General features: G+C 48.6%; 1 protein-coding gene across 1 annotated transcript in view; it reads left to right on the top strand.

Annotated features, from left to right (window-relative positions):
• LOC147453952 (GABA transporter 1-like) overlaps nucleotides 1-14,730 on the top strand; it is a 195,583-nt gene that overhangs the window by 55,599 nt on the left and 125,254 nt on the right. The window contains exon 2 of the mRNA XM_086515996.1: nucleotides 13,923-14,153. Coding sequence (XP_086372122.1) covers nucleotides 13,923-14,153 — 231 coding nt within the window. The remainder of the gene's footprint in view (nucleotides 1-13,922; nucleotides 14,154-14,730) is intronic.

Raw genomic sequence — 14,730 nt, 5'->3', positions numbered from 1 at the left:
TTTCTGCATAAAGGAACCGAGAAGATCCATTGGGAAATTGACAGCAAATTGGGTGTTGAGAAAGAGAACCTACCAGTTTCCAATATTGTGTAGCGTCTGCTACAATAGGGAGATCAAACTGTGACAATTTCTGATTGGGGTATAGATAAATTTGCATTCGGTCATGCAAAAGCTTCCAACAATTCCTAGATATACCGCTCTGAGGGAGGAAGATGCCTCCCTTTGTTTGCCAAACCTCCAATCCAAGAAAATGATGAAGCAAGCCAAGGTCTGTCATCTCAAACTCCTCTGCCAAGGTTGCTATAATATTGCGGATGTGTCCAACATGGCTACCTATAATCACAAGATCGTCGACGTAGAGGATAATGAGTGTCACCAATCCCCCCTCACGGTAAATGTACAAGTCTGGGTCAGCAGAAGATCGTCGAAAGGAGTGTCGCAGGAAAAATGATCACCTACATCAGAGTAGAACTGGACCAATCTCCCCATTCTTCATTGACGGTGTTCTCACCGCTGCCGATCCCATCCTCATGGTTCACTTCATCACATAGGCTGAATAGGTTTCAGAATCATCACTCTTCTCCATGGTGTTGGAGAATCTAGGCATGTGATAAGGCTAGGTCGAGGTAGAAGGTAAAATCTGAAAATCTGCCCATTACAGCCGAAATCAGCCCCAATAGAGTGAAAAACGCAGAAAAAACAGCAAACCGTCTCTTTTCGTCGCGAAAAATCAGCACCACCAACTCGCACAAATCATCAATCCGATTTGAGAGCATGCTGTGGCTTTGATAGCATGTCCAAGGTGCAGTGGAAAAGGGTGAATTGGGTGATATCAATGAGCAACTTATTTCTGCAGGTGAAGTCATTCAGACTGTTCCCTTGTGCAGACTGTTCTTGATGCCTTGCCAGATTCTTACTAGACTTTTGCTAGTACTTGGAGGCTTATGACCCAAGGAAATCCTGAAGTTGTCAAGTTTGATGCATTATGCACATTGCTGTTGCAAGAGTCGCTTTCCAGAAAAAAACAGGACTAGACCGCGTGCAGTTGAACAGGCCTTTATTGCTGCTCAAAGAAAAGGTGGTAACAGTAATGCAACCACTTCTCATGGTTCTTCTGCGAGTGGAAAATCACCTGTTTCTAATGCTTCTGGTGGCAGCAATTTGTTTGGAAATTCTGGTGATAAGCGCAAAAAGAAGATGCGTTGCCATTATTGTAAAGCTAATGATCACTTGATCAAGCAGTGTCCTAAGTTGAAGGCCAAAGAGGCAAAAGAAAGAGGGTGGTTCCACTGCAAATGCTAGTTCCACTACAAATGCAGCTATTGTTGAGTCTTCTGTGAAAAGTGTCTGTGATCCTGGTGTTGATGCAGAATGGGCTTTTAGTGCAGAGTGTACCTATAATCCTGCCGTCCATGATGCATGCATGGCAGTTGCTGCAGATTCACATGTGGTATTTTGACAGTGGTCCTACAAAGCACATTACCTCACATCGTGATTTGTTCACCACTCTTTTTTTTTTCCGAGAAAAAGATCCTTCTATTAGTTAATGAAGTTGCCCATAGGGCTACAACCACCTTTTCGAGAGAGGGCTACAACAACCATGATGGGGAGACTCTCCCAATGAAATTACAACATATGACAGAAACTCAGTACGCTGAACTTTGTGTTGATGTATGCTCATGTGTGTGTGCGTGTGGTGTGTGTTGTGTTTGGGAGCATATGTTAGTACCTTGTTCTACACCCACTATTGGGCACTGACGACGTTAGTGGGGATGTCGTGGTATTTAGTCAATACTATGCATGATGGAGTTGATGGTTATATTGTCTTGTGGGTGACTACCATGGGTCTATACCTTGCACTTTCCTTTAAGGGTGAATCTGGGCTTATCCTGGATTCATCTAGGTATATGTACAATGAGGCTAAATCAAGAAATGGGAGGAGGGAAAAGCCACACAGGTCGACGGTAGTGCCATCGTAGTACACCCTAGATGGTGAAAAAAGCCCCAGGACGCCAAAGTCGAAGGAAGGCCTCTCTACGCTCCCTCATGTGGTCGGAGCTGCCTTGAAGTCTCTCGAGCTGTCCTCTGAGAGAGTGGATCAGCTCTAACCAAAGATCGCAAAGTCTCTGCTGGTGGTATAGGGCGAGCCTCAAAGATGCGGAAGCAACGGGCCTGCCAGATGAACCAGAGTGTCAGGCCACTGATGAGCTCCCAACACTCCTCTCTCTCACTGCACCACTCTTGTGGAGTAAGCTCTGTGGCAGGTTGGAGTGTAGGTCGCCCCCCCCCCCCCCCCCCCCCCCCCCCCCTTCCTCTGCATCACTATCATCCTGCTGGTGGAAGATAGCTTAAACTGAAGTGTTGAGCCTGTGAGAGTGGACCAAGCAACTGCCCCCCAAGTGTACTGCCGAGCCGTGGAGAGAGCAGGCATCAGCCGAAGAACACGAAGCCACACTTGCTGTGCCAAGGGACAATCCCAAAGACAGGGACGTTGACTCTCCACAAGATGGTCACAAGCTGCGCATGCGGCCGAGAGACCACTATGCACAAGCTAGCTCCCAACTGCTGTAGCTCTGTGTGCGACCAGCCACTGAAACAAAGTGACGCCTCGGCTGTCTGGAGTCCCACAATCTCTCCCAAAAACCTGCCAAGAACTCAGCTGTGAGATCCTCCTCCTGCCAATGAGGTGCTATAACAGGGCGAGCCTCTCTCTCTGCTGCCAGTATGTGACGTCCCAGTCGAACAGTGTACTGAAAGAAAGGGACACTTGGGTGGCCTGCAGAAGAGAAAGGGTCCCTCCAAAGCCACTCTCTAGGATCCCACTGTACTCGTGCCAGTGGACAGCACTCCCAAGCCCACAGTCTCCAATGTCCAGTCTCAAGAGCAGCTGGGTCAGGATCGATGACACAAATCCTCCCACAGATGCCCACCACTCGGATCCTCTGAAAACAACACTTTGCCACCTGCGGGGCCTCTACTGCAACTCGCTGCTATAAGCCTCCCTCACCCTGTAACTTGAAAAACAGGGAGGGAACAATTTTTAAGCTAGCCCGAACTGAGATGAGAACCTCCAGTTGCGTGAAGGCTCCCGTCCATCTGGGCGCTGCTGACTTGAGAGGTGTGAGCCACTAAGCTGGTACTACCTCTGAGATGTCCTGGCACATGCTGTGCACCCCTCTCATGCCCTATAGTTGAAAGCCTTGTACCTAAAGAGCGTGCTGGACCCGCTGCCATGGGACCCCAAGAAACATGAGGCCGACTACCAACCAAGTGGCCTCTCTGAGTGCTAACCATGGGGTTCCAAACAAGGGGCTGTCGCAGGCGCTCCTCCATGCAAGTAGGCTGCCGTTGCTCGAGGCCTCGCCACAAGTGCTCCCAAGATCGAAGCAAACCCACAGCGAAGCGGTCCTCCAGTCTCCTGCTCAAACCAACTCTGCGCATCTCTGTGAAGATCCATCTGGTCGAAGGTTGCCAGGGGCCTCTTGCCTGAGGCACCCTAGCACGAAGCCTCTGTAGTAAGAACTCCTTCGAGGGCTCCTCACCTGGAAGAAGTCCTTGGATGTTGAACTTCCCAAGAAGGGCTTTGCTGTGCTGTGCTGGGTCTATGATTCCAAGCCCTCCCTATGAACAAGGAAGAGTGATGACTTGCCAAGCCACTTTGGCCCGGGCTGTCTGAGTGTCACACCCTGACCAAAGGAAGTTCTTGATCAGCCTCTCTACCTGGCTGATACAAGAACTCGAGAAGATCCAGCAAGGAGTGATGTACCACGTAGTTGGCCACTACAACTTTGCCAGCGAAAGAAAGTCGTGCGGAGCTCCAATGTAACAACTTCCTCCTGATAGACAGGAGGAGGGGAGCAATCTGCTGCTCGAGGGACAAGTCCAAACCAACCTAACAGCCCAAGTACTGAACTGCAGTCCCTGGGGGAATCCACCTGAAACCCACTGGCATCCAATCGGGTACAGGAGCACTACCAATCGAGAAAGCCACTGTCTTTCTCCAGTTGATCAGTGCGCTGGATGCACAACAGAAGGTCTCAAGAGACATCCAAGTACAAGGCTCAGTCGTCAGTAAACTCAGCGTCTTGTAGCTCATCTCCTCGAATAGGGAGTGCTAAGCCCCGTAGACCAACCTGCTGCGACACCAAAAACCTGCTCATCGCCTCAGCATAGAACAGAAAGAGGAATGGGGCAAGAGGGTAGCCCTGTCTGACCGAACGTGTGAGCATGAAACAATCACGTCTACCTCCTGACAAAAGTACCTGACTGTGTGCCCGTCTGTACAAAGCTGACACCCCTCTGATCCAAGCATTTGAGAAGCCCATCCTGCGTAGAGTGCCCTCCAGAAAGTCCCAGTTAACTCTGTCGTAGGCCTTCTCAAAATTGAGAAGAAGAATCACCAGATCCTCACCACGGAGCCGCGCTAGGGCAGAAGCCTCCCAAAAAGTAAAGATGTTGTCAAGGATAATGTGCTCCTTGACAAAACCCGTCTGAGTCCCATGTATAAGGCTCTCTAGAAGTGGCTGGATCCTCAAACTCAGAGCCTTGGTAAGAATTTTGTAGGCTGAGTTGAGGATGGTGATGGGGCGCCAGTGTCGAATCTCATCCGAGGAGCCACCCTCCTTGGGAATGAGGTAGATGAGACCCTCACTCATGCTGTCAGGCATCTCTCCTGTGTGGAAGATGTACTGAAAAGCACTACAGAGATGGGCCAAGCAAGTCCCAGCACTCCAAGAAAAAACTGGGAGTCAAGCCATCCTCACCTGGACAGCTACCATCCGGGAGTGCACTAAGAGCCGTGTGCAACTTCTCAAGCTGAAGTGGCAACTCAAGCCTGTGACGCATCTCCTCAGTCACAAGGCAAGGCATCTGTGCCCACACTTGCTTCCTGGATGCATCCTAACGCTCTGATTGAGGCTTTGCAGACAGTAACTCACGGTAAAAGTCAGTAGCAACTGCACGCATGTCGTCTGGCTCAGAAGCAACTGACCCGTCAGGGCCTCCTCAACTGACTAACCTTGGCATACGTATGCCGAGGTCCCACTGCCTCGAAGAAAGCACCACTGAGATGCCTGTCGATGGAAAGCAAACTTATGGTGCCGCTCCTCTGTGCTAACAAGCTCCTAGCGAGCCTGCTGTAACTGCTCCTCCAACCAAGGACTCTCTGGGTGCTGCTCCTGCATCCTCTTCAAGGAAGCAATGCCCCGTCTGAGACGCTGCTGCTCCTCTCTCGTTGCAGCCAGGCGAGCCAAAGACTCCTGGAGAAAGAAGCGACTAAGCTGAGCTAGTCCTAAGGCCACTCTGTCCGTTTGATAATCCTGCATGTCCAAGCTCTCTCTCCATAGAGCCTCTACTGGCTCTCTGAGTGCAGAGTCCAGCAAGACCCTCTCAGGGGCGCGAAACATCGTGCTCCCCCTCCTCTGTTGTAACGCGGATAATGTGTCGTGCTCTCTACAGTGTGGGTGCCCCTCAGTGCAATGTGTGTGACAATGTCACTCAAACCAATGGAAACTCTCTCAAACAGAATGAAACACAGAAACAAGGGATAACAACAGAGACACAACAGTGGACCAGAACATGTGGACTCGACTAGCTCAAAGAACCATGTACAGACTCTAGCGTGGCAACACACTCAGCTCCAGCCCAGGACTCACAGGTACAATGGGGTGTCGAGGCTCAGATGTGCAGGGATGGTGAAGATGTGCTCTGTGCATAGACTCACTGCCCTCTCGACGATGCTGGACCAAAGGTGAAGAAAAATGATAAGATAACCGACCGCTACTACTCATATGTACCACCGTAAAGAGCCACCAATGGCTCATAAATGTCAGCCATGTGGTGACCTGGCCACGAGGTCCACTAGGCCACCGTCGGTTGTCGGTAGGTACCCTGCCACGTGTCACTCCCAGACCAGACGTCCGTCCAGAGGGTCCGTCCAATGTGAACCAGTCCAAGTGTAACCCACTGTCCAACTGTATGTCCTGTGAAGTGACACTGTAGCCCTGCTACATCTGTCTATCTGCCACTGTGAGGATCACTGGTGCATGGTGCGAGAAGGAAGTCCCTGCCAGAATGCCAACTGTTTCACCCAAGTCACAGAAATGGTCACTTGTGTAGAAGCGATCTATGCGCGATAGATTCACTCCTCCGACTCCCGAACGAGAGAAGGCCAAGCTGTCTGGGGGCCTCACAAAGCTAGAGTGCTGCCACACATTCGAAACCCTCAGTCATACAAAACCTCTCCCAAGCTGCCAGCTCATCTCCATGTACAGTAGCATGGCTACCACCAATCCTGTCAGAAGGGTCCTCCAACATGTTGAAGTCAGCCCCTATGCACCACTGCTCTGCCTGCGGTAGAGACTCAACAATCTGTGACCAAAACTCTGCTCGTGCACTCGCCACATTGGGCGCATATATGTTCAGGAAGCCCACAAGGCAGCCCTGAACCTGCATAGTGATCCACTGAGCCCTGCCTGGCACAATAATCTTGGATGCGTCCAGGTCCAAAAGCAGCTGACCAAAAAGTATCATATTGTCCACGCAAGAGCTAACCACAACGTCTAATGCGGCTCTCACACAGATGATGCTCCCGTAGCATAAGGAGATCAATCTCTCCTCCCACAAGGCAACATTGAAGCTCTTGACGCAGTCGGACCCTCTGACGCTGAAACTGGGCCCACCTAGTCCCTGCACGTTCCATGAGACGATACTCATGGGGAGCGAGAGAGAACAAATGCTGCCGCAGCAGCCAAATGTGCTATCTTCGAGGCTGGCTTGGATGGGGAGTAATCCGCATCCGAATGTCCTCTAGATAGGCGTGACTGCAAAGAGTGCCTGGCCCAAGCCCAAGTAGACTGATCCGTATGTAAAGCAACCTCCTCTCTCCAGGAGTCCTTATGAATGTGTACATAGCATGGCGAGCACTGCGTATCAGCAAAGAAGTGAACCACATGTGTCTACATCCTGCTGCATTTAGAGAGGTCACTGCAAACTTGGCCAATGGCCACAGAGTCTGAAGCTTGTATGTAACTCCTAGATCTCCCATTGGTGAGAGAACTCTAGGGCCTGTGTATGCAGCCACTCCAACACTGAGTCGAGAGTCCACAGAGTTTGGTCCCTGCCGCAAAGGGGAAAAGAGAAGCCAACTGCCGAGTCCAAGGCCTCTATCCCCCTAGTTGCAAGGAACAGAACATGAACCCTGAAGCAGGCTGTCTCAAGGTCTGATGAGGAGTCGCCAAGAAAGCGTGAAAAGTAGTAGGCAAAGAAGTCCCATCGGCGCCGAATGTCGAAGCTCGTCAGACCACGAGGGACTGCTGCAAAACGAGACGTCTGTACCTGTAGAGGGGGTTGGAAGAAAGGCTGTCCCTCTCTTGGCAAGCGACTCGTGGCAAAGGCGCTGCCAAGAGAATTCCTAGCAGCCAGAGATGGTCCTGTCCCCTGGGTCGATTGTGGAACTGGAGCGGGAGGGGGGGGTGTAGGAACAGGGGGAGGTGGGGGAGAAGAGGGGCGGGGGGGACCGGCAGAGGTAGAGGGGCGAGGAGGAGAGGCGGTGGGAGCAGGAGGCGGGGGGGAGGCTGATGAGAAGGGGGGGAAGTTGGGGGAGGAGGGGCTGTCGAGGGTGAAGCTGAGGTGGGGGTTGAAGCAGGGACCTCTTCCTGCTCAAGAAAACCGAATCGGTTCCCCGTGGGAACCCACTGCTGCTGGGCAGGCGCCTGAGGACCACTCTGAGTGCCAGGCTGTCACTGTGGCCCCTGTCGTCGTCGACCACGAACCTGCTGCCGGAGGTGGGGGAGAAGAGGGGCGGGGGGGACCGGCAGAGGTAGAGGGGCGAGGAGGAGAGGCGGTGGGAGCAGGAGGCGGGGGGGAGGCTGATGAGAAGGGGGGGAAGTTGGGGGGAGGAGGGGCTGTCGAGGGTGAAGCTGAGGTGGGGGCTGAAGCAGGGACCTCTTCCTGCTCAAGAAAACCGAATCGGTTCCCCGTGGGAACCCACTGCTGCTGGGCAGGCGCCTGAGGACCACTCTGAGTGCCAGGCTGTCACTGTGGCCCCTGTCGTCGTCGACCACGAACCTGCTGCCATCCCTCCTCCGCTGGAGCCCCAGGCTCGGAGGGTGGCTCTGCTTGTGTGCTTTGTGTCTCTGTCTGTGACTGTTGGCCAGCCCCTTGCAGGCTGGGCTGAGTCTGTGGTGTAGGTCGGGGCCTCCTTCGTGGACAGGCCTTCGCAAGATGGCCCATCTGTCAAGAAATAAAGCATTGGTTCCGGAGGCCTGAATACTCCACGCTCTGTCTAAACCAACCCCCACTCACCCGAGGAAGTAGGATGACCTTCGGGAGAGTGTGAGTGTCTCTAACCAGAAAGCGAACTGAGAGAATGCCGGCCGCCTTGGCAGCTACTGGGGCTGCCGTGCGAGGTGTCTCCAGGACAGTCCCAATCGCTAAGTCTATCCTGGACAAAAGTAGTAGGTACTCCCTCCGCAAACCAGGAAAGTAGACGGAGATGGGAATGTCTGCCTCCTCTACCAAAACATCTGAAGCAGGGTCAAAACCATGTCTTCACTGTCGAAAGTGGGCTTGAACTGCTCGGATGGTCAAGGGGCTCATGGCGATGACCTTGGACGCCATCTCGGAAGTCTCAAACTCGATCTGATAGTAGCCTCGTCCGAGGATCTGAACGTCCAAGATCTTGTCCACCTCTGCGAGAAGGCGGGCCTGCAGAAGGTCACGTAGCTCTCCTCTGCTAGGTCTGGTGTCGAGAATCTTGCAAATGACAGAAGTCGCTTGCAAGCGCTCTACCTCGAAGGCTAGGCTCGCTTGCTCTGTTGGTGAAAGAGCAAGTCGAATGGTGGCCTTAGCGGGGTCGGGCGAGGGGACTTCGGAGGAGTCCCTCTGTGGCGAAGCTTGAGCCTCCATATGTGTCTGTTGCTGTGAAGAAAAGGTGAAGAGTCGTTGACGAGAAGAAGCCTTTTGCGCTTGAGTATTTCGAGGAAGATGGCGATCTCAGTCAAGCAGAGAACCGAGGATGCGAGGCGGGGCTGGCAAGATTGGAGGGATTGGGAGGCGGGGCTGGCGGGCTGAGGCGAATGGCTAGGCGGCAAGCGGGTAGGGCAGCGGCGAAGGACGGGCGGGCAGCGGGCAGGGTGACAGGCGGGGTTGCGTAGCGGGTGGGGCGGGGGCGCGCTGGGGGCAAGGGGGGGGGATGGCGAGAGGGGGGGCGCGGCAGCAGCAACGGGTTTGTTCACCTCTCTTGAGTCTGCCCCTCATGGGAATTTAGTTACTTGTGTCAACAATGCCTCTTATCCGGTTCAGGGAGTTGGAAAGATTATGTTTACTGCTGCAAATGGCAGTTCTTTCACACTTGTTGATGCACTTTATGTACCTGGGATCAAGAAGAATCTTTTGTCTGTATCTGCACTTGCTAGACTTGGTCTTGTAGTCAAATTTGTGGATGACAGATGTACTATACATGATCTCAGTTTCGGTGGTGAAGTTGTTGCATCTAGCGTTTTATGCCGTGGGTTGTATAAGCTCACTTTGTATAACAAGTGTGGGTAGAATATTGTAAATGCAATTGTGGATTCAAAGGCTATTTCAAATGCAAAACTTTGGCATGCACGTTTTGGTCATCTGAATTTTGCTAGTTTGTTGCGTTTGCAGAAATCTGATATGATTGCTTCTTTGCCGCCTCTTGAAGCTCTTGTCCACATGTTTGTGAAGGCTGTTATTTGGGTAAGATGCAGCGTTCGAAGTTTCTAAAGAATGGTTCAGTTAGGGCCACATGTAGGTTGCAGCTTGTGCATAGTGATGTTTGTGGGCCCATGCAAACTCCATCCTTGGGCAATCACCTTTACTTCGTGACTTTTATTGACGATTACTCCAGGCATGCATGGGTGTATTCGCTTAAAGCGAAGTCCGAAGTTTTTATGTGCTTCAAACAATTTCTGGCTATGGTTGAAAGTGTCTTGAAATGTACTATGGGCACCCTCCGTTCCAATCAACGGGGGCAGTAAATGTCTCATGAATTTAATGCATTTCTGGCTGGTCGTGGGATAAAACACCAATGTACAGTGCCTTATACGCCTCAACAAAATGGTGTTGCTGAGAGGAAAAACAGGCCATTTATGGAAATGACATGATGTATGGTTAAAAGTCAAGCTTTGCTGCATTTGTTTTGGCTTGAGGCCATCATGCGTGCCACTTATGTACTTAACAGATGTCCTATGAAAGCTTTGCAGTCTATTACTCCATATGAAGCATGGCATAATAGAAAGCCTTCTCTTGAGTATATGCGTGTTTTTGGTTGTTTGGCATATGCTTTGGTGCCACAAACACATCGCAGAAAATTGGATGATAAGGCTGTCAAATGTATTTTTGTTGGTTATAGTGCTGAAAGCAAAGGTTACAGGTTGTATCATCTGCTAACAAAGCATATCTTGCTCTTACGAGATGTTGTGTTTGTGGAATAGAGACAGTAATGTCAGCTCACAGGACATTTATGACACTTTGTTGCCTCTTTTCAGTGGTGGAAGTTCGAATGTAAATTCCAATGGGGCAAATGTACAGCCTATGGGGTTTTTTGAAAATGTTACAGATCAGCTTATTACTGGTGCAAATGTACATGATGTACTTGATGAGGAAAGGGTTGAAAATGAGCAGGCTAGAGGTATGCCAAAATGGCTGGTGCATACATTGCGTGACAGTAAATTGGATGCACCTTTGTCTAGTCGGACTCGTTCAGGCTCTCGCCATGCATCTTATGCATCAGATTGTTATGCTTTGGCTGTGTCTAGCTTACATGATGTTGAGGAATCTCTGTCTTTTGATGAAGCACAAAATTCAGAAAATTGGCTGGTTGCCATGCAATCAGAATATGATGCACTTATAGAAAATGACACATGGACTTTATGTGATTTGCCTCCTAGCAAAAAGGCCATTGATACGAAGTGGTTTTACAAGAAACGCAAGCTGGATGGTGAGATTGATCGCTATAAGGCTCGACTTGTTGCAAAGTGTTATGCACAACAAAAAGGTATAGATTATGAAGAGACTTTTCTCCCACTTGTCGTATGCTTACTATGCGTTTTCTATGTGCATTGGCAGAGCTCATTTTGGTTGGGATGTACATCAATCAAACATTGTTACTGCTTTCTTGAATGGTGACATATTTGAGGAAGTTTATGTAACGCAGCCTTACAGTTTTGTCATAAAAGGACAAGAGAACAAAGTGTGCAGATGTAAGAAGGCTTTGTATGGGTTGAAGCAATCTCCTCGTGCTTGGTATGAGAAAGTTGACACTCATTTGGTCAAACGAGGCTTTCGTAACAGTCCAACAGAAAGCACATTGTATGTAAAGCGTGAGGGTGATGTACTTCTCATTGTGTTTCTTTATGTAGATGATTTGCTGATCACTGGACCAAATGCGAGACATATTGCTGAATTTAAGGATAATTTGAATGCTACTTTCAAGATGAAAGATTTAGGGCTGTTGCATCATTACTTGGGTATACAGTTTGAGCGGTGTGATGGTGGTATTGCCTTGTGTCAGAAAAGTTACATAGAGACATTGCTGTGTAAGTTTGGACTTGAGGATTGCAAACCTATTGCCATTCCCATGGAAACAGGTTTGAAATTGAGTCTTTATGATGCTGGTGATACTGCAGATGTCACTCTTTACGAAACTGATGTTGGATGCGTCATTTATGTATGCAATATGAGGCCGGATATCCAGTTTGCAGTCTCACAGGTTAGCAGATTTATGCATAGACCAAGGTCTAAGCATTGGTAGGCTGCCAAGAGGATTTTCCGCTACTTGAGTGGCACTTTACATCTTCGCTTGTTTTATCGAAAGAGGGGATCATTGCCGCCATACTTACATGCTTTTTCGGATTCAGATTGGGTTGATTGTTTTGAACACACGAGTGCCCACAAGTGGTTTTTGTTTCATGCTTGGCAGCTCATGCATATCATGGTTGAGCAAGAAGCAACCTACCGTGGCCACTTTCAGTTGTGAGGTTGAGTACAGGGCAGTCTTCACAGCTATGGTTGAGTGTGTATGGCTCAGACGCCTTATGGCTGATTTGGGTGTTGTACAGGACACTACCAACACTATCTACACTGACAGTCACAGTGCATTGGTAGTTGCGAGGAACCCAGTTTTTCATGCTCGCACAAAGCACATTGAGGTGCATTACCACTATGTCAGGGAGAGGCTTTCAGCAGGATAAATCAGCTTGGCTTATGTGCCAACACAGGACAACCTTGCACATCTTTTCACAAAGGCATTGTCTCGTGAAGAGTTCGAAGCTTTCCGCAAAGCTTTGGAACTACTCCCGTCATTCTAGGGCTATCTATCTTTTCCATTGTACACTAAGTAATACACTCTCGGTTGTGTGCCTTGAGCTTCCTTCGTCTTCTCTAAGCTGTGTGTGTTTTCCTGCAATCGTAATTCCAACAACTCTGGCAGTCTACCCGTGGGGGATGCAGAGCAGAGCCATGGTGTTGTACTGAGTTCAAGCATTATAAAGAAATACCGAAAGGGGCGCCAAGGTTTGGGGCCAATGCTCTCTTGGGGTAGAACTCCGCCACTCCCCGTCTCGTGTTGTGCATCTCTTTCAGTTTAGTTGTTATTTGAAGTGCATAAAGTTGTTCAGTATGTTCTTTTTCGTTGGCACGTGATGCCCGTCCCCCGTGACTTTAAGTGCCTCTCTTGTGTCTTAACGATTCAGAGCCTATGGGGAAATCCAAGAAAAGAAAAGCTCATCTAAGTCTTTAGAAATGAGGAGGAAGGAGAGGAGGGTCATAATGAGGCTCTAGGGATGGATTCTCTTTCGAGTTTTGCTCCAAAAAAAGGGAAGGACTTGAAGAAAAACGCCATTTCCTTGCATTTTCTTGAGCCAAAACCAAATTAACTTCTTGATGAAACTTACGGGTACAAGCGCAACGTTTTTGTATGAGAGAGAGAAAGAAAGGAACGTCTTTGAAAGGCCGAACTTGGCCTATGAGACAAATCAATGTACATATGTGGCTTATTCTGGTGCCATCCCAGAAAAAGGAAAAGCTGAACCAAATGAAAGGCTATAGCTAATTGATAAGAGAAAGAGAGGATGCATGAATGGATGAATGAATTACTTTTTTTGTATTTTGGGGTGGGGGTCAGCTTAAGAACCTCCCAATTGGATTTAAAAGACAAAAGACAGACGCACAGGGTAAAGTTGTTGAAGTTGACTCAACCTATTGAATAGGTGCTCAGACGAGATGGACATTTTTGACAATTTGCAGACTCCACTTTTGTATACAGCATCAACCAGTTTTCACACTGTGGCCCTACTTATTTGGGCTAGGAGCTGAATCCTATGTCGGGACTGGTCCTCCAAAAGGCATCATTGTCTCATCTTTGCAATCTTTCATGTCTGTGGCTACCCAAGATTCTACTCAAACTGTGATCTGGTGATTATGGTAAAAAACAACCCAGTGTTTCCTCTCCTTTAAACAAGTCTCTATTTTAGATAATTAAGCTCAGTCCTAGCCCCAGTCTGTGATGATATTCCTGAGCATTAAGCTGGATCAGTATGAAGTACAATCAATGTTTAAAGGTTAATAACAGTTTGTCTCATGCGGTTTTACTAGTGTGAGAATACATGGCAGAGAACTCTGTTGACCACCATCCCCCCCCCCCCCCCCCCCCCCCCCCCCCCCCCCCCCCCCCCCAAAAAAAAAAAAAAAAAGGGAATGCTATGCCACATATTTTGGTGCATTTGTCTCAGAACATATTATTATTTTTATAGGTCTACTTATATTGCGGTTCACTGTGTCTTTGTCAAGTTATCTTTCTTGGTAAGTTTCTTCCAGCAGCTTACATGAGGCAAGCTGGAATGCATGTATAATGCATTGGAGCTCATAGTAATCTTTTGTCTTTTCTGATATTTTAGGCACATGGCTTCATGCTGGGTATCATCTCACTTCTGCAACAGCAGGAACTCCTTTGCTAGCATTGCCATATGCGATGGCAGCGTTGGGATGGACGCCTGGCCTTATTGCTCTCGTTGTTGCAGCTGTCATTTCATTTTATACGTGCTATATGCTATCATTAACTGTTGAAAAGCTGGAGCTTGATGGAAAACACTGCCTTCGATTTTGGGATGTTGCTTTGCATACTATTGGTACAGAACTTTATTTGATCTTCTAGTATGTAAGCATCAGACTTCTTATCTGCATGGGAAGGAAATTTTTTGAGTGGTTAGGCTGACCATACTACATAGATCATACGGTTCTTTAGTAGATAGAAGTAAAAATGGTGTTTCTTACGAGTAAAGGAGTTTGTTAAAGTTTGGGAATTTTCATGAGCCGTAAGTTGATGACCATTTATCCATTTATTTTGACAATACCTAATTGCACTTTATTTTAAAAGAGGTTTTTAATGATATGTCATATAATAGGGGTTTGAAATGATATGGCATTGAAGAACTTAGGATGATTTATAAGAGGGTTGCTCAAAGTCAAGTACAAATTTAAATTTCTAAATCAAAATTGGAGAAGCTAACTTAGTAGTATTCATGTAATCATAGATAATTAGAATTTTGTCAGGAATTAAACTCTTTGTTACCTTAGTGGAGCACGGGCTTATTTATGGTACATCCAAGTCAATTGTGTGAAGGCTCTCAAAGCAACTCTTGCAGTAGGAAATCTACAAAGAGAGTGACAGAAAGTTACATCCTCCTGCTCTCTGTGTATATACAT

The sequence above is a fragment of the Adiantum capillus-veneris genome, chromosome 7 (genome assembly GCF_014529385.1).
Source record: "Adiantum capillus-veneris isolate H3 chromosome 7, ASM1452938v2, whole genome shotgun sequence".
NCBI lineage: Eukaryota > Viridiplantae > Streptophyta > Polypodiopsida > Polypodiales > Pteridaceae > Adiantum > Adiantum capillus-veneris.
Note: the sequence above shows the minus strand (reverse complement) of the source record. Positions and strands in the feature narration are given on the sequence as shown.